Source organism: Tupaia chinensis, unplaced genomic scaffold (assembly GCF_000334495.1).
Source record: "Tupaia chinensis unplaced genomic scaffold, TupChi_1.0 Scaffold000091_1, whole genome shotgun sequence".
In the NCBI taxonomy this organism is placed as follows: Eukaryota; Metazoa; Chordata; class Mammalia; order Scandentia; family Tupaiidae; genus Tupaia; species Tupaia belangeri.
The window spans coordinates 70,248-88,977 of record NW_006159553.1 but is presented as its reverse complement, the minus strand read 5'-3'; the positions used below and the strand labels follow the sequence as shown (position 1 = coordinate 88,977).

The window sequence follows — 18,730 nt, the reverse complement described above, 5'->3', positions numbered from 1 at the left end:
TGTGGCCAACCCCCCTAAGGTGTGATTTCTCACTTTCTATCTCTATGTCTCTCTCTGTCTTTCTGGTGAGCATATGCGCCTTATAGCAAAAAAGAACTTAAAAAAAAAAGCAATAAAATCACTAACTTCTTTGGAGAAGGGCTTACTGAAAATCTTTTATTTCTTTCTAAAATTTTTTTTCTTTTTTTGTTTTTTTTTAAACTCTGCCATACAGTGTGTGCACTTGCTGGAGAAAAACAGAGGGAGAAAAAGTGAGAAATCACCCCTCAGAGAGAATGGTCATATTGTAGTCCCTAGGGACTTTGGACACATGTGCACATGTGGCCACAGTGATTTTCAATTTGTTGGATCTGGGGCTCAAACTGTGGTCAGCCAGGTGGGAATACAACGCCTAAACCGGCAGGCCACCTGCTGGCCCTGAACATTCTTTCTTAAAGGTACCTCTTGTTAATTTTAATATCTTCTTGGTTTCCATCAAAGCAATGATCAAAATGTATAAGGTTTGTATTCACATGTTATTTATTTATGTTTAATTTATTTGTACTCACATGATAATTATTTATGGTCCCTCAACTACATGGTAAGATCCAGAGTAGCAACTATGTCTATCTTACCTATCACTGTTTTCCCAGCATCTAACCAAGAACTGGGATAAGTTTTATCAAACAATTGGTTAACTGTTTGATAAAAGAATAGACAAATGAGTAAATAATGAATAAATGGGTGGATAAATGAATTAATCAATGAAAGTCATAGTAGCTAATGCCTTGTGCCTTGGCTAGTAGCACAAGGAAAAGAAATGTCAGATCTTTAGCCATAGGAGATCCAGGCTGAATTAAAAACACGAATAGGTATCCCTGTACAGGAGATATAAAAGAAAACTTCCACCTTGTGTGGAAACCTCCACTCTGCCTGGAGCCCAGGCTCCATCTATGAATTCATTTTTAAAAAATTATTAACTTACTTTATTTATTATTGTTACTGTTATTCAATTTGACCAGAAAGAGAAAGCAAGCCACCAGGTCCAGGACTTGAACTGCGGTCAGCCACGTGGAAGTCCAGCATCTTAACCACCACGTCATCTGTCGGCCCCCATCTAAAAATTCCTTTTCAGTCATTAGATTTCCCCTGCCCCAGGATAAGCACAGACCTTGTATCCAGACCCTATCTGCTAAGAGAAGACAAGGAAGATGTAAACTCCCCAGGCCCAGTAAAACATCTCCTGTCTTATTCTACTATACCTTCTAGCACTGCTCCTATGTGTAAAAAGCCCCTTCGTCATGGCTAAATGTTCGGGAATTCAGCCTTCACCATCACGCTGTCCATGTGCTGGTAGCATGTAGCAACAATCCTTCATTGTGAGCAGTTGTATCCACCAGCATCCCAGCCCCATGCCAGAACTTGTTAATGCCACATCTGTACTTTTATGAATCAGGCCCTAAAAATTTGCATATGTTTTCAATCAAAAAATACTTACTTCTTTCTAGTGGTTTAAGAAATAAACATGATCTGTGTTCTATGTCTACTCAATTACAAGAGTTCACAGAAAGAACTCAAACATTCGAACATCAAGGCCCATGTGGGCCAAATCTTACAAGGTGCCTCGATTTGATCCCCTGCTTCTCCACCTCGCTGAATGTTCATGAACCAAAGTGCTTCTTGGGTCTAAGGAAAACACTTCGATTCAATTAAAAGGAAGCATAATTTCCTGACACAAATGATTGGCACATCAAGTAGATTTTCCCGAAGGAAAGTTAAGGAGATCTAAGCAGCTGGGGTTTTTTCTCTGTATTTTGCAAAGTGGGATAAGAAATAGAGTTAGGGCTCCCAGAGCACATTTTCACAATCATAAGTGTGTGTGTGTATGTGTGTGTGCATGTGGTGGGCAAGAGGTGAGAGGACAGTGGTTGAATGTTCATTGCAAAAATGCCCACGAGGATATCAACTTGATGGAAAAGCAATCCCATGGAGTCTCCAAAAGAAATCAAGACGAGTAAGATAGACCTGCTACACAGGTAACAGGCTGCCTCTGTGGTGTGGTGACAATGCACTACTCAAGAGACACTAGATCCCACCTGGCTACTCTGTTTCCAATCCCAGGCCCTGTCAGCCTGAAGCACGCTGGGCATGCACCTGTGTACCCTAGATCCGATGGGCTGGAGGAAGGGGATCACAGCACAGCCAGACCTAGCCGAAGGTGCCCATCTTTCTCTTTCAATGTCACATGTGCCTGTGCTCTGTTGTGAATAAAGAAAGAAAAATTAAAAATAAAACAAGGATGAGGGACCAGCAGTTAGCTTAATGGCTATGTCGCTGGACTCCCATGTAGCTGACTGCGGTTCACGTCCCGGACTCGGTGGCTTAAAACTCACGCCGGGCGCATGTGAATGCGTGCCCTAGATCCCAAGAGGAGAATGGAGGAGAAGGGACTGCGGCGTGGCCATCCCCCTTGGGGGGTGATTTCTCGCTTTCAGTCTCTCTGTCTCTCTCTGTCTGTCTGGCAAGCGCACACGCCCTATGGCAAAACCTCTCAAAAAAAAAAAAAAAAAAAAAAAAAAAAAAAAAAAAAGAAAACAAGAATGTGAATGAGCCCACAAGGAAGAGGAGAGAGAAGTTGGAGACAGAGTAGAACATGAGAAGATGAATCTCAGCAGCATGGTCGCCATAATTTGTAAGATTCAGTGCAAGAAAAAAGAAAAAAAAAGTTTGAAAATGAAGAATTTCAAGACTTTAAACTAGGAGGGGAGCCCTTTTCTGTGCAGGGCCGTGTGGGCACATGCTGATAAAGTCAGGCCTGAGTGTGAGACTTACGGAGAAGAGGCAGTTCTAGGGGCTGTCACAGCTCTTTAGATGAGCAAGCATTCCCAGTTCACTTTTCTCTCAGAAATCCCATCCCCGAATGATTATAGCCAGAAAAATAAATCATGAGCTCAATATCCAGAAGTGGCAAAAAAGGGAGGAACTGTCTGGGTGGTTATGTTAATTCTCATTAATTGTAATGTTTAGAGTGACTTTTCCTAAATTATGATTCATTTCAGCACCAAAACTCCAGATTCAAGCCAGGGCCTTCTGATGCGATTATGAGCATATTACTGATGCCTAGTAAAATAACATCTTGTAATATTTCTTTTATAAGGGTCATAAATCAAAACATTCAAAACAGTTCATTTTTAATGTGCCACTAGTATCCATCTTTAGTTATAAATGTAATGTCTCCTTAGGTCTCATGGATCATAATACAACTCAAAACATGCCAGGGCCACTCAAAAATAGAAATTTCCCCTAGTATTTCATTATTTAAATCCTTAAAGATATGGTTTTAAAAGCCCGAGGCTCTATCTGAGCAAACTTGTTTAAAGGAGTCATAAAGAAAGATAAGTAGTTTTCCTCAGAAGCCTATAAAATTTATTACAACATATGAAAGTAGAATTATATATTGACTAATTTTCAGAAGCTATTCGTTTTCTGGGGTGCATAATGTTTGGGGCCATTCATGGAGGAAAAAAGGGCTCATGGTGGCATATTATGGTTGTCTACATTTACCTTGAATATGGCAGGATTTTCTAAGGGCCTTGGAGTCTATTCCATCTCAGGGTGATAAAAGGGTTCGTATCTCAGGGGATAGCATGATGGATGGTGTAAGTCTGGTTAAAGAGCAATAATAATCTTTATTATTCAGGAGATAGCAAGGCAGCTTAGCACCCTAACACTTACGATGGCCGAAGAAAGGACTTCATAGAGGACCCTCAAGTGACAGGACACTTCTCTGAGAATCTGCCTCTCTTTTCCAGACATGTGTCACATGTTCGTTTTTTTAACGCTATGAAACCCTTCTCACTTGATATTGTTTCAGGCCGATTTATATTTTTATTGGCTTTTGAGTGAATGTGATGCTTCTCTTTAAAGGTTTCCACAGATAGGGAGAGTACCTCTCTGACACAATAGTAAGAATCTCTCTGGCTTCCCCACCTCCTCACACTGACTAGCTTCCCCCTGGAATCACGTTGCATCCGGAAGTGTTTATTTGAGTGCTCCCTCTCCTTTATCCCGGAGAGGGAGAAGAGAACAGACACTTCAGTGTGAACATGAAGCAGGGGGTAGCAAACAAATCAGAGAGACACTACATTTTTACTGTGCACGTTGCATCCGGAAGTGTTTATTTGAGTGCTCCCTCTCCTTTATCCCGGAGAGGGAGAAGAGAACAGATACTTCAGTGTGAACATGAAGCAGGTCTAAGGGGTAGCAAAGAGATCAGGGAGACACTACGTCTTTACTGTGTAAAAAGATGCATCTAAAAACAAACCCTGCCCCAGGTATTCCCTGCAGTGCCAAAGAGACCAATATGATCCATTAATGGGACCTAGAACAGATTCAACTAAGAAGCAAAACACGAGAATGAAATGGTCAACCATGGGCAAACCCCACCGGTTCTAGCTTAAAATTCACCCAAGGTACCACTGCCCTGATACGTGTCGCTGGACTCCAGGGAGAGACACACATGGCAAGTCATAGGGAGAGACACACATGCTAAGTTAGCCCAAAGAACTGTCCCAGACCTGCTGATTTTCTTTTTTCTTTTTTGAGAAGTTTTTGCTATAGGGTACGTGTGCTCGCCAAAAACACAGAGAGAGATAGAGAGATAGAAAACGAGAAATCCCCCCCCCGGGGCGGGGGGGATGGCCACGCCGCAATCCCTTCTCCTCCATTCTCCTCTCGGGATCTTGGGCACGCATGCACATGCACCTGGCGTGAGTTTAAGTCACTGGGTCAGGGACGCGAACTGCGGGAGTTCAACAGCATAGCCATTACGCTAACTGCTTGTCCCCCAGACCTGCTGATTCTCCAGCACTATGACATTTCGTGTTTGTCCCAGAAAAATGAACTGCATGTTAAGTATTACTTGAGCAGAAAAAAACACCATGGCACGCAATCTACCACGTTCCTTGTTCTGAACAAAATGTAACACACGATGTCATCAAATTCCATATCATATTCCACGTAACCATATGCACACATGTTCAACTCCGGGGAGTTTGTGACTTGGTGCAAGCAGCCTGCCACAGTTGTCAGAATTCAATGTTCCATTTGTAACCAGGTGGTCATGTGCCACTATTCAATTATAACGCGACAGAACTAAAGGGTGGACTTTTCATAGCTAAAACTCAGCTTTGAAAAGAGCAACATCTTCTACAAAATGCAATGCACGTACTGTATAATGCCAAGCTCCACTGAAGTGCATTGTTTTAAAGCAACAGATGCCACTAATGAGACTTGCTAGCATTAGTATTTCCACGCTAATTCATTTAAAGAGTTAGTTACCCATTCACCATTACAATGCCTTGATCGTTGCGTTTTCTTCAGAACTGCCATAGAAGAGAGAGCACACTCCATTAAACGGGCTTCTTAGAGAAGACAGTTTCAGCTCCACGAAGATAAACAGTTTTACTTTCCTTATTCCTTGCCAAACATTTGACAGAACCAGAAGGACGTGAGAGTCACACCACACTGGCATATCTGGTAAAAGCAAGCAGTCGGCTGAAAACCACGCCTGGAGAATTGCAACAATTTCTGAGTCCACAATCATGCCTTACACAGGGGATGAATCCGAATTCGGGCATTGTTTACATCTTGAAATAACACAGAAACATTTGACCCGTGCTAAACCCAGCCCCAACAAGGCAGAGCAATGTGGGTGGGGTGGGGTGGGAGGGTGAGGGAGGACGGAGGGGTTCTTGGAAATGGCCAGGGCACACAGACATTGTGCGGTCACGGGACACAGCAGCAAACACAGGGCATGGTCACAGACAGCAGCGAGCACAGTCGAGCACGCACACGACACAACACTAGAATGCAACTTGTTTTTTTCAAAAAGGAAAAATGATATAAAAGATGGTTTCTCACCCCTCAAAACAAAACTGGAACTTTGGTTTACAGGCCCGGCTATGCCCATATGCCCTCCTCGTCATCCTGCGGCCGGCCCGAGGTGGGGAGGTGCACAGAGAGGGGGGAGCACCAGAATGAAAGAAGAGAAGGTTAGTTACACCGAGATGCACTGCAAAGGCACGCTAATCTTCACTTTGTTTTTTAATCTTAAAGAGCGAGGAAAAAAAAAAAAATCCATAGTAACTTACGTTCCACATCACAGATTTGTCAAATACATAACCACGTTTTGTCTCTATGGCAACCCCCGAATGAAAACATTCCACCCACCCAGCTCTGACTCTGTGTCAAGATAGATTAGCAAATTAAAATTAGTCTACATTAGCAGATGATTTTTTACAATTTTTTTTTTTAGAAAGCATGCAGTCTGAATTGCATATGCCTACGGAATAGATTAAACCTTTCAAGTAAGCAAAGAAGTAATTATAGTAATCAAATACCCTTCATTTCTCTTAAGTTGAAAGTATCAATAAAGGCTAAAGAAAAATTGCAAAAAAAAAAGAAAAACACTATCGACTTGAGTGAAATGAACTCTTTCAGCATGCGATAATTCATATTGGTTATTTCACAAAGCTCCAAAATAGGATCGTCTGCTTATTTGTCAGGATTTTTTCCCTGTCAGCATAAGAAAGGATGTGCATGCCATGAAATGATTATACATTTGCATGGAATGATTATACATTTGCGATCAAATACGTTTCAAAGAAAAGAGAGTAAACTTTCAGTTCAGCGGAGTGCTTGCAGAAAGGAAGTTTGGTTTAATTTAAAGTCATCTATTCGGCTGTGGATACACTGAAACTTATTCGGTCTGAATTCTTGTTGAAAATGTTTCCAAAATGGCTCTGGCACTTTCCTCACTTAGTCAATGTGTAGAGAAATTGATCTTTGAAGATAGAAGAATAATCACTATTGCAAAGTCCCTGCTTTGAACAATTTTCACTGCTTACTGTAAAGATCTAAACAAAGAATACGAGACTAAGTGGTCCATATCCTGGCATCATGCCTAATTTGGGATCTACATCTTTTAATAAATCCCCAATGAAACCAGATTTTACCATGATCTGCTTCTTTGTTTTGAAAACTAGGAACAGGAAAAATATAACTAAGATTGTGTTCTCACTATTTGAGTCACCTAAGTTGTTATACTATGAGATGAAGTCATATGAAAAAGCCAGTACACGGCCTTTACGATCTAGAGAAACAGCAGTTTTCATACGATTCTACCTAACCTTGAAAATAGGTCATGGTACTTTTTATCCACTCAAAGATTCAGACGTGTAGCCTTTGAATTGACTTTCAATATAATCCGTTTCCTTTACATTTTTATGAATTTTGTTTTCTGCATTTTAAAGTGCTACCCTGAGCAGAGGTTCAGAGAGACTGCAGGGGACCCATAGCTCACCAGGGTAAAGAAGGGCCCCCGACTGGAAACAAACAAGTGATGGGCCCAGCCCCAACTGGATACATCAGTGAGAATTTTCACTTGACAGTTTAGTTGGAATATTCTTGCAAAAATAGGGTACAGTACATGGATTATTTTAGCTGGGTCTTCTTTTGTAAAAATGACCTCTATTTATCATTACATAGTCTAGCAACTGCTCTTGGCAATAAATAACCTTTTTACCCTACATGACTTGGGAAAAATGTATTTTTACTTTCGTTTAACTTCCTCTCCATCCCTGGAGAAAAGCGAAGTTGATGTTCCTTTTCACGTTAATAAAGAAGGGAAGTCTACAGCATGGGACCCTAGGGCTTCTGCAAATGGGTTTCAAGAGGCCCAGCAACCCCTTGAAAGTCAATGCAGAATGCTGTTGAGTATGTGTGTAAATATATTTCTCTACATGGAGGCCTTAGCTTTCATCATAAGGTTCCTGACCCCTGAAGTCGCTGCTGTAGGAAAACTCCAGGCACAGAAAGAAGCTATGATTTGCCAAAGTCATGAAACAAACTTGGAGGCTTTCTCTAGCTCACAGCCCTTGTTGACTGCTTCCTAAATGGCTGTAAAATAACTTTCTTTGCAGGGTAGTTTATTTCGTTTTGCATTTAAAGCCCAACGGCATGGACGTTTTGTTCCAAATCCATTCATACAGAATTTTAATTAAAAAGAAAAAAAAAAAAAAGAAAGAAAGAAAGAAAAAGAAAAACCACTGCTACCAAAACCTACTACTATTTTCTTAACAGTGAAATGTGGTTTAATGGAAATCATTTTTAGCAAATTAAATATATTAAAAAGTGGTAATTAATTATGATTGAAACAGACAGGAGTTGTAGCTCGAAAATATACACTGCCAATATCACTACTGTTCCTCGTCCACCATAGAAATAAAAAGGCGCTCCCAGATGTCGAGGGTTATTAAAAACCAGATGTGGAGATCGACATTTTGTATGCTGGTGAATAAAGTAAAGAAATATGACAGTCCAATATAAACTTTGCTAACATTTAACATGGCAGACATGTGGATAAATTCCTTTTGAGAACTCCGAATATTATGCATTTGTAAGAGGCTTTTTAATTTGAATGTTTCAAGTTGAAAGGTTTTAACAGAAAATAGAAAGGGAAGTGTTGGCCATTTCTGGTCTAGCTAATCTTCAAAGCCCAAACATGAATTGCCCCTCATCACCAAGTGCTCTGGGTCAGAGTGAGTGTCCGTTGGGGGAATAAGAAACAAAAATGTAGGAGCTAGTCAGAGAGGGAGCGCCAAGTCTTTCCAAACACGTGCAGCTGTTCGCTGTGCTGCCTGCATCTTTGCATGGAAACATTCATTGCTCAGCAAACTTACTGCCCAGAAATATAAATTTGGGGACCAAAAAAAAAAGAGAAAGAAACAGATAAGTATCCCTGGATCCCTAACTTCATGCCAAGTTCTTTAGAAAGACTTGGGAGTTTTAAAACACAGCTATCAGGCCCCGGGAGAATCTGTTTCCTTTCCTTGTTTTTCTGTTTCCCAATCTACTTTGCAGTGGCTTTTCTGGTGTTTGATCGCTGTGTGTCCTTCGTGAGCGATTGCTCTGCCACAAGTGGCCAAAATATCTGGATGGGAAGAAAGCCTCAAATCCATCAGTCATCTTGTGTGCCTTTGTCCAGCCTCTGAGAACATCCAAGGTGGACAGATGCCCAGAGCACAGTGACCACAAACCCCAGCAAATTCTGGAAGAGGGAGAAGCGGGGCTTTAACTAGTGAATAACCTCAGGGCTCAGATCTGTAACTCCGGGAAAATTGTGATGGACAAGAGGCCTTGTGGGAAATCCTGCAGTCCCAGATGCTGGGCCCTCTTCTCATTTTTTCTTTTTAAATATTAAGATAAAACAAAATTCCTCACCAGATAGACTGCTCATGTGGCTTTGTTGATGACAAGGGCCAAGGGCGAAGGGGCTGAGTTGTTGTTGGCAAGAGACTTGCTGTTGCAGGGGGGTGTTTATTAGCCCCAGTAAAGCAGCTCGGGAAGAACACTGAAATCTGACATGATCTGTGGCCCTGTGTAAACCCTGGCTTCTATTTTGAAGTATTGGGTCCAGCCAGCAGGCAAACCCAAACCCACTGCTTGATTTTTTATTTTTTTAAAACACGCGCAAATTTCTTTCCGTTGATAGCCATTTTTTTCCCCTTGATTTTGGAGAACAGGTTTCTAATGGGGACTTGACTGTCACACCTGGCCTAGCTAGAAAAGAGAATAGAATCATGGAAATGTCTCTTTCGAATAGCCCATTGCCTTTGTGGGGACTCAGTGCTATTCCTGCCAGAAAGTCCAAACTAGCTTCCATGTGCAAAAGAAGGGGTGCAAGGATATGACCCCAGTTATAACCAGTTCTGATGTGCACAATCTCCAGAGTCACCTCGGCCCCACTTCACTTCATGGCTTCTCTGAAATACTTTGAATCTTCAAGCCCCCAAACTCTGCAGACCTTGGCTAGCCAAGTCCCCAAAGCAGGACCACAGTGTGGGATTTATGATGTGTCCTGAGCCTGGGTTCAAACAAAGTAAGTCCTCTTGGTATTTCCAACTGTGGTCCTGGCTAGACTGCATGTGTACAAGAAAAACCATAGGCTCAGGCATGAGCCTGGCCAAGAGGAGCACCCAGCCTCCTCGGGGCAGGGTACGTTTTCTCCCAGGGTCTAGTCCCAACACTCCCTCTAGAGACTGCTCTTTCCTGTCTTCCATCACTGCTATTTCATGGAATGCTTAGCCCATGGGTGCATGAGTCCGCTCAGGTCAAGTGGCCAGGGTTCACTCAATTTGTATGTGATTTGTGTTTGTTACAACCTCCAAGGCCTGTTTGCAAATGAATTCCCTCAAAGAATAGGAAAGCCTTCACCAGGTTCAGATACCTGCTCCCTGCGCTGTTTAAAAATGGTAGCTTTGTTCTGACGTGGGCTAGAAAAGAGCCAGCGTGTAGTAGAACCTCATTTAGGACAGAGAGCACGCCAGCAGCTTTCTGTGCTTCTCTGCTGACTCTCACCACAGTCCCATGACATAGGTGTGGGGTGCTTTGTGCAGGTGTGGGTGGGAAGGAGGGCTCCATGGGGGTGGGGGGGGAGAATTGAAGAGCTCACCAAAGGACACCTGGCCAGGAGCTGTGGGGCAGGGTCAGATGATCGTCTGTCAACCCCCAAAAGGAGGCCTTCCAACTCATCTGAGCTGCGAAGGCACCAAGAGAAGAGCTCACTTTGAACCCCAAAGGTGTTTGCTGGTTCTCCTTAGCTCATCTCTAAAGTACTTTGAACTCTGCACTGTCCTTTTTCCAAGCTTTGAAGACCCTGGTTGGAGCTGGATGCTACAACTTAAGTTGGGTCCCTTTGGCTCTTGATAAAAAGGGGTCTTATATATAAATGAAGGCTGTTTATATGGGCGTATTGGCAGCACCCCCACAGTTTAATACCCTTGAAGAGAAAAACAGCCTTCACTTTCTTCTTTCAGATTGGCCCCAATGTCTCAGCTATGGGACTTAACACATATTTCTAAATGAGTAACTCTATAAGACTCACTTCTGGCTTTTTTGAATGACTGGACTCCTCTGAAAAAGAAAGCCGCCTGGATTTCAGATTCATTCGGACTGCAAGACTGTGCTGACCAGGTCTCCTCTGTATGACTTCTCCTTTTAGAGGACTGGCCACATCCCTGGCTTATTCCTCCAACCCCAGCTGGTGAAAACAACTTCACCCTCTCAGGGGGAGCACGATGGAAGAAGTCATCAGGTGTCTCTTTAAAGAGAGGAAAATACTGGACAGCCCACGCAGCCTGGGCTACCTTGTCCCAGCAAAGACCATGCCACGAGGACACCCAGAAGCAGGACAGCCATCCGAGACTTTATTTTTTTTTTTAACTTTTATTTTTTTGTACTTCTTACTTTTATTTCTACCCAGCACCTGTAAAAGGGTCCTTAGTTTTTGTTTTGTTTTGTTTTGTTTTGTTTTGTTTTGTTTTTCTTGACCTTCATTACAGGATAAATGGAGAAGCTATTTTCTATTGGGTTGTTGGAAAAGTCATGACCTAATTTTTTCTATGTAAAATGTGTCATGACTTTTTCAACAGCCCAATATTTCCTACAGCAAAAGTCATTCTGATGAACCAGTCTGTGGTGCATTGCACCAGTTCCCTCAGCTGGAGGATACACGATACCCAGCTGAAGATCAAAATGCTGGAAGGTTCTCTGTTGGCCAACAAAACTGTTTGTGAGTTCAAAGTCAACATCTGCTAAAAACGGACTCATTGCCAAACAACCATTAAAGAGGGGTGGGGATGGAGACAGACTATTTTTCCTCCTTCCTCTATCAGTCATTAACACTCAGTTTTTAAAGCACAGTGAAAATCATGTTTTTAAAAAGACTCTGGTTCTGCCATTTCCTGGCTGGTAAGCAACCAGACCTCCTAGCTTCACGACTCTTCATTTCCTCAGTTGCTTAAAAAAGAAAATGGGACCACATGCAGGCCCTGACTTTTCATAGAGTTGCTGCAAGAATTAAATCGGAGAATATAAATGAAATCACTTTGCAGATGTTCTAGAATAATACAGGAGTAACTGGACACATCATTCTCATTGGTAGCATTTCATAGTTTGTTCCAGTCACAGAAATGATTTGATATTGTATAATGCCAGAGGCAAAATGATATGTAGGAAAGGGATCTGATGGTGTATAAAACCACTCTTAAATAGTTGAGCATCTCCGGGCTCTTCAAAGCTAGAGTTTATTCAGATCACTAATATATAGATGTCACAACCATAGAGCAGCCATTTTTAAAGTGCCACAATTGCATAAGTATGGTGGTTTCAGGAAATAACGAATTTGTGCCTGGATGCAGTGTATGTTTAAAGGATGTGTCTAACTCCCTTTCCGCTGCTGTTCCCTTATCTGTGAAGCCTGGATTGTCTAAGTCAAATTTGATCCTTACTGTATCAACTCTAAAACAAAACAAAACAAAAAACCAGGGAGGCCATCGTTTAGTGATAGAAAATGAATTTCCCTGCTTCCCAATGTTTCAAGGTTGGCCACCCCATCTCAATGGGGGAGCTGAAGTGATGCCTCATAGACAAATGCGACTGGATTAAAACAGCACGTTGAAAAGGAATCATCCCTCCGTGCTGCCAGGACTAAGCTACATGGACAAGCCAGGGAGGGCAGACTGTGTCTGAAAACCCCCATGGACTCAAAAGATCCTGGCACAAATCCCTTAACGGAACCCTAAATACTGCAAGCAAAGTATAAAAGTTAGACGGAGCAGAAAAAAATAAAAAACCAACTTTATGCAAAATAGAGTAATACTGAAATCTTTAGGAGGCTCAGATCTCCTTTAAGGAAAAACCTTCCCCTTGCAGGAGGCTCTTGATGCATTGTGCAGTTCTGTCTTCTTATATGTGGAGATTTGACAGCATTTCATCAAATCCTGTCCTCCTGCACGTTCATGTAAGGTGTTAACCTCACGCCCAGACTAAAGAGCTTTGCCAACAACCTGCTCTTCTGCACAGCCAGCTTCTCAACTGCCGCTAATGCCCGCCTCCCACCCCCTCCTACAGCTCATAATGGCTGGGTGAGCACGGAACTGCAGTTGGGGAAAGGGCAGTTAAATACCTCCCAGGATAACAGTCTGACATTTGTCCCCATTTCCTTCTTGACCTGTGGCCTCACACCGCAGGTCATTCCAGAGCTTCTGCTCTTACAAGCAAACAAATAAACTGCCACTTATATTCCCCCAATGGCAAGAACTCACTTATGCTATCTGGCTCATGTTTTAGTGGCGTAGGGATTTCTAATAGTCTTTGGGGATAAAGAAAAAAGTGACATCTATGCTGTCTTTCTATTGGGTCATTGGGAAAGTCATGGCGAATTTGTGTATAGAGAAACAGAAAAATTACACGTCATGACTTTCTTGAAGACCTAATATTTCATGCACGGTTTCTGTTTGTTTGTTTGTTTTCTGCTTTTGTTTTTAAGTTTTTGCTATAGGGTGTGTGTGCTCCCTGAAGAGAGAGAGAGAGAAAGAGAAAGTGAGAAATCAGTCCCCAGGGGCAATGACCATGCCTCTACTCTCCTCTTGGAACTTTGGGCATGCACACACACACGCACCTGCACTGGGCCTGATTTTCAAGCTCTAGCAGCTCCATAGGTCCTGAACCATGGTTGGCCATGTGGCAATCCAGTGCTTTAATCACCACACCACATGCGGGCCCTGTGTGTCATGTATTTTTTGTTTTAAACTGTAGAGTTTTAAACAATGTCTTCCAATCTCCTTGGGACTAAAGAAGTATTTGAAAGAGAGGTAAGTGGCTCACCAGATTCACTACCAAATATGCCATGATATATCTTTGGCTCCAGCTCTGAGAGGAATGGCCTGAGAGTGGCAGTGGTCAAACTCTCCGAACCTTTCTCCCATCTGATAAGCATCAACTCCAACAAGAGGTTTCTTTATGGATTGTTGACTTCTAAGACTTCATCTCTATATGAAGTCAAAACTCAAGGCTTCTTCCAAGGAGAGGGCCATGAAGTGAAACTTGTAATACAAAATCAAACAACAACAACAACAAAACACTACTGCTTCTTATTCAGGCAAGATATAGACATACTAATGTGGGTGAAAAACTGATAGTAAAAGTCTGAGACATCACTTTTCTTATCAGGTGACTGTCATGGGGAACTAATGACTGTCTCTTAAGCTAATTTGCAACTATAGTTTAGTCGGCTCTGATACAAGGGGTTCGTTTTTGTCTATGTAGGAAACATGAAAATATATTTACACGCACACACACGTATATGTGTGTGTATATATAATGCATCCACAAAAGTGCACTCCGGGGAAGTTAGGGAGAGAAATTTCTAGTTAAACATGATCTTGTGAAATTCTTCCATATGTGGAAAAGTCCTCTGTTCGTCTGACATATAGCGATACATACATATATACACACAGGACGCTGTGTATACATTTATCCCACATTCATTTAACCTCAAAACATAAAATAAATTCTTTTTTTTTTCCTCTCTCTCCCTAAGCAAAAGCTAGGAATAACAAGCCTATATACAGAATCTATCTTCTGGGGCCATGGAGCAAGTTAAACCCTCGTCTGTTTGTCAGAATTCAAAGGGCTGCACTTTGGTTAATCTGCTGGTGAAAGTGCAGGGAAAGCAGGGTATCAATCACACACTGTATCCAGCATTTTGAGAGAGGGGTGGAGGGTGGTGGAGAGCCCAAGGGCCTCAAGTTGGCCTTCTGAGAAGTCACAGGATCTGGGTAGGGGACGCTATGACTGCTTTATTCTCCTGGTAGACAATAAAAACTCTATCAACTTCTTGAGGCCCAAACACAAAATGCAGCCCTGAGGAGGAAGAGGAGAAGGTGGAGGCAGAGGAGAGGTGGAGGGAAAGGAGGCAGGTTTTACCAGACAGATCTGGGGGTAGGAAACGTGTGGGGCGTGGAGATGTCACCTGCTTCCAGCCTCAACTCCAAGAAGGGCCTTGGAGGAATGGGTGGTGACTGCTTCTCCAGGAATGCAGTACACTGACTAAATACCACATGGGAGCAGGTACTCGAGGCTCAGATGTGTGCAGCAGGGACAGAGATAGGCGGGTGAGAGGGCAGAGACTCTGTGTCATCTGTTGAACTAACTCTCCCTGTGGTTCTTTTGCCTGCAGGAAGAAGGGATATGTTTTGGGACTGGAAATCTCAGCACCAAGGCAGCCTCTGTGATGCAGAACATTGGTTCAATCCTCTGAGCATCAGCCTGTGTGTAGGAATCCAGAATCCAAATGCAGAGATTAAAAACGGATTTCTATCATTTGTCATGGGTTGGGTCTTGATGATCACTTTCCTTTTCTTTGCTTTTTAGATGGGGTTTTGCTATGTCACAAACCTGCCTCAGCCTCCCAAGTAGCTGGGACTACAGGTGCACACCACAGCACCTGGATCTTTAGGGAATCAAGCCAGGCCTCCCTAGGGGCCCCAGCCTGCTAGGTAGTGGTGTCCAGGATGGGCTACCTCTGCCAGGCCACTTTATTATGTCTTAAAATACGAACTGCACATCTATGTCATGAAGACATGGCCGAATCTCGGCCCAGGTTCTTTAGTGATCGAGTTATTTTCTGACTTTTGGCAAAGTAATATGTGACCCAAGTGAAACTCTATTGGAATTTTCAGCAGAAAATGGAAGTGGACGTGCAGTGCTCTGAAATGCAACTGGGGGTACAAACGTATCTCTTGGCCAACAGCCAACGTATGTTGGGACCATCCAGTAGCCAGAAGCAGCAGAGAAAGGACCCTAGATCGCTATTTCTTTCTGCAGACTGACTCTGGAAACCACCAAGGACAGCAATTTCTTGGTAGCAGAGTGGCAGAGCAGATATCCTGAAGTTAAGAATGGAACATGGGAAACTCAGCTTCTGCCATAGGAAAACACTCTGAGTGCCTGGACTGATCCAATGGCAGCCCTTGGTTGAATGAAGCATCCTGTACTCTGCACAGGGTTTGGCTTACTCCAGGCCCTTGTGTGTGCACAGAGAAATCACGGGTGAGTGAGCAAGGAAGAATGCGTCTGGGTTATTCACTGCTAAGCTCCCCATGTGACCCAGAGCAAGTCTCCTCCCTCTCTGGGCCAGTCTCTCCATTACTTGCTCATGATCCCATGGTGATGGGAGAATTTGCAGGAAGCTTCCTTTCCAGTGGCACAGGGAGAACAGGAATAGAGAAAAGTAAAGGGGAACAGGTCAATAGAGAGAAATGGAAAGCATCAAGTCATGCAACAGAAGAATGGAAATAAAGGCAGCAAATACTAGGGAAGATGGAAAAAGAACTGAGAAAATGACACTTTAATTCAGCCTTGGAACATAAACCAACATGGGATAAAACTGACCACAATTCAATAGGAGAGGGAAAAAGCACATTTGCATTCTAGAAAAAGTGGACGAGTTGTGGTTGTGCAACCATAAATATATTAACACATGGTTATGTAGATACAGTAATACTGACACCCACAGAGAGTTGACAGCAGCGTCCAGCACCCAGAGACCTAGGCCCTAGACCTGGGTCTGCTGATTCTCAGCTTTGTGACTCTGGGTCATTAACAACCTCTCCGGGTTCCAGCTTCTTTTTCAGTACAGCAGAGACATTAATACTTTCACCTGCCCTTCCCATTTCTCAAAATATTATGGAAACAGTTTAGTCACTAGACACTGATTGACAGATGGAATGCGTACATAACAAAGAATCTGAATATAAAATATAAAATTCAACTAGAGTTTTCCGTAATCAGTCTAGTTAGTATAATGGCTACATATTCCTGAACTTGGGAGCCTTTCTTTACAAGTAGGATTCCTGAAAGGAAAATGGGAAAGTTAAATTAGAAATGGGATCTGGAAGCCTTAAGGATGGTCATAATCCCTTGATTACGCCTGTATTTTTAGTCAATGAAGGAGGGAGAGAAAGGAGAGGAGAGTTTTCTCTTGGGCTTCAAAAGTGGTCATGAATTTTGGGGTTCTAAGGTCCAAAATGGTTAGGGTCTTTGCCATTCAGGCCCCCTTCTAAATTGGAATCAGAGCAGCTGGTGCTTTAACAAAGGGAAATGCATTTTTTCACAAAAAAGCAGTGAGGCCCTTGAAGATCCAACTCCTAACTCAAGACTCAGGCCCAGAAAGGTGAGTCTAGATCTCAAGGGCCTGCCTGAACAGCGGTTGGCATTTTAAGTTAGATGGAGTGTGAAGCTTTTCTCATGCAAAGGGTTAGTTCATATCTGGGAGCCACTGGAAATTAAAAAAAAAAAAAAAAACTTAATAAAAATGACTTTTCTTGGAATAATCAAAATCATACGGTGCCTAGAGAAATGGAAGAAGAAAGACTTGATATCACTGATCCACTTCAGGCAGGGATGGACACTATGTAGAGAAAATAACAGATGATGCTAATGAGGGCAGCTACCGAGGGCAGTTAGGAGAAGCTGAGTTTCTATTTGGCGTTATAAAATCAATCTTGGTAACCTCAAAAAATAAAATAAATGTGCTAACATATTTCCAGCATGTTCCACTCACTTTTGCTTTGGCTGTTTCTCAAAACACATCAGCAGCTTGTGACATGGGAAATGTTTGTTGTCTGCTGTGTGATCACTGCTTGGTTTGAAGGATTTCCTAAGCCATTCATGAGAGGTGTCTAGATGTCTGCTTGGACACGTTCAATGGGGTGGCCCTGCTGGAGATCACAGGACCGGCTAATAACTGCTCCTTTCTCTGAGAGGGGGCTGGATGGTTGGACTGCACAGCACCTGGACTTCTGTCACTTCTCCACACCTTTCTATCTCCTCATCACATTCAGCTGCACTTCTTGAAAGCTGTGTGTTTATGACTCTCCTTGACTTCCCGGTCCTTACCCCAAAAAGCTCCCTTAGTTTAGATCTACTGGCTTCTTGGTAGGTTAACTGGTTCTCAGGTGTTACTTATCCTTTGAGAAATTATCTCAAGAAATGAACGAAGAGGCATTTGCCTTTTCTGCTAGGCAAAGCATAGGGAAAACTAACAACTCCACCTACTGATGAAAAACACTTATCGAAACTGGTCATGTTTTAAACTGGGTATTCTCTTTTTTCACCTGATACTCTGAGCATATTATTTCACAGAGCACAGATGTTACTAGAAGAGAAATAAAAAACTTCATGATCAAATAAGTCTGGGAAATGCTGAATTAAATAAAATTGGAGAGTTTTCTTTCTTCCATGACTTTTTTAGATCCTTTGATCTGCTAATTGCACCAAGACAGTTACAATATGCAGCACTTTCCCCAAATTCTTTGCCCACCGAATTTTTGTTCAACACTTGCCCCATGGGAGATGTTCTACAAGTTACTTTGGGAAATGCTAGTCTAGACGTATAATACTAGGATTCAGTTTCTCTCAAAAAGAAAGAAAATCCTAGTGAAGGAGAAAGGGACAGGAAAGAAATGGAAGAAAGAATATAATTTTGCATGTACCTGGCAATAATTAAATGGAATTTCCTAAGGAGAAATAAGTCTCTCTGAAAAAGGGGCTGATTTTTCATATTTCTTCACTTTTCTGTGTTAGGAGCTCTTAATATAAAGCTCAAGAGGCAATGCCAACATTTGTAGCCCCTCTTCCAGAAGACCTTAGGTTGACCCTTAGGGCCACAGAAGGGCCAGGGCTGGAGGAGCCATGGAAGGGAATCAGGAATTCCTGGAAAAGATCTTTCCCCTTTAAGATAGTCTGGCCAGAATGGGCGCCTTGTGGGCAATTAGGTTAAATACCATCCAAATCAGCCTATTATTAAGACTCTCATGTTATCACACACCAATAAGGCTGTCTTTTT

The 18,730-nt window shown here is 42.5% G+C and overlaps 1 protein-coding gene across 1 annotated transcript in view; it reads right to left on the bottom strand.

Annotated features, from left to right (window-relative positions):
• Positions 1-18,730, bottom strand: part of LOC114006833 (ERC protein 2) — a 262,788-nt gene that overhangs the window by 174,142 nt on the left and 69,916 nt on the right. Inside the window, exon 5 of the mRNA XM_027769782.1 lies at positions 5,902-5,967. Coding sequence (XP_027625583.1) covers positions 5,941-5,967 — 27 coding nt within the window. The 3' untranslated portion in view covers positions 5,902-5,940. The remainder of the gene's footprint in view (positions 1-5,901; positions 5,968-18,730) is intronic.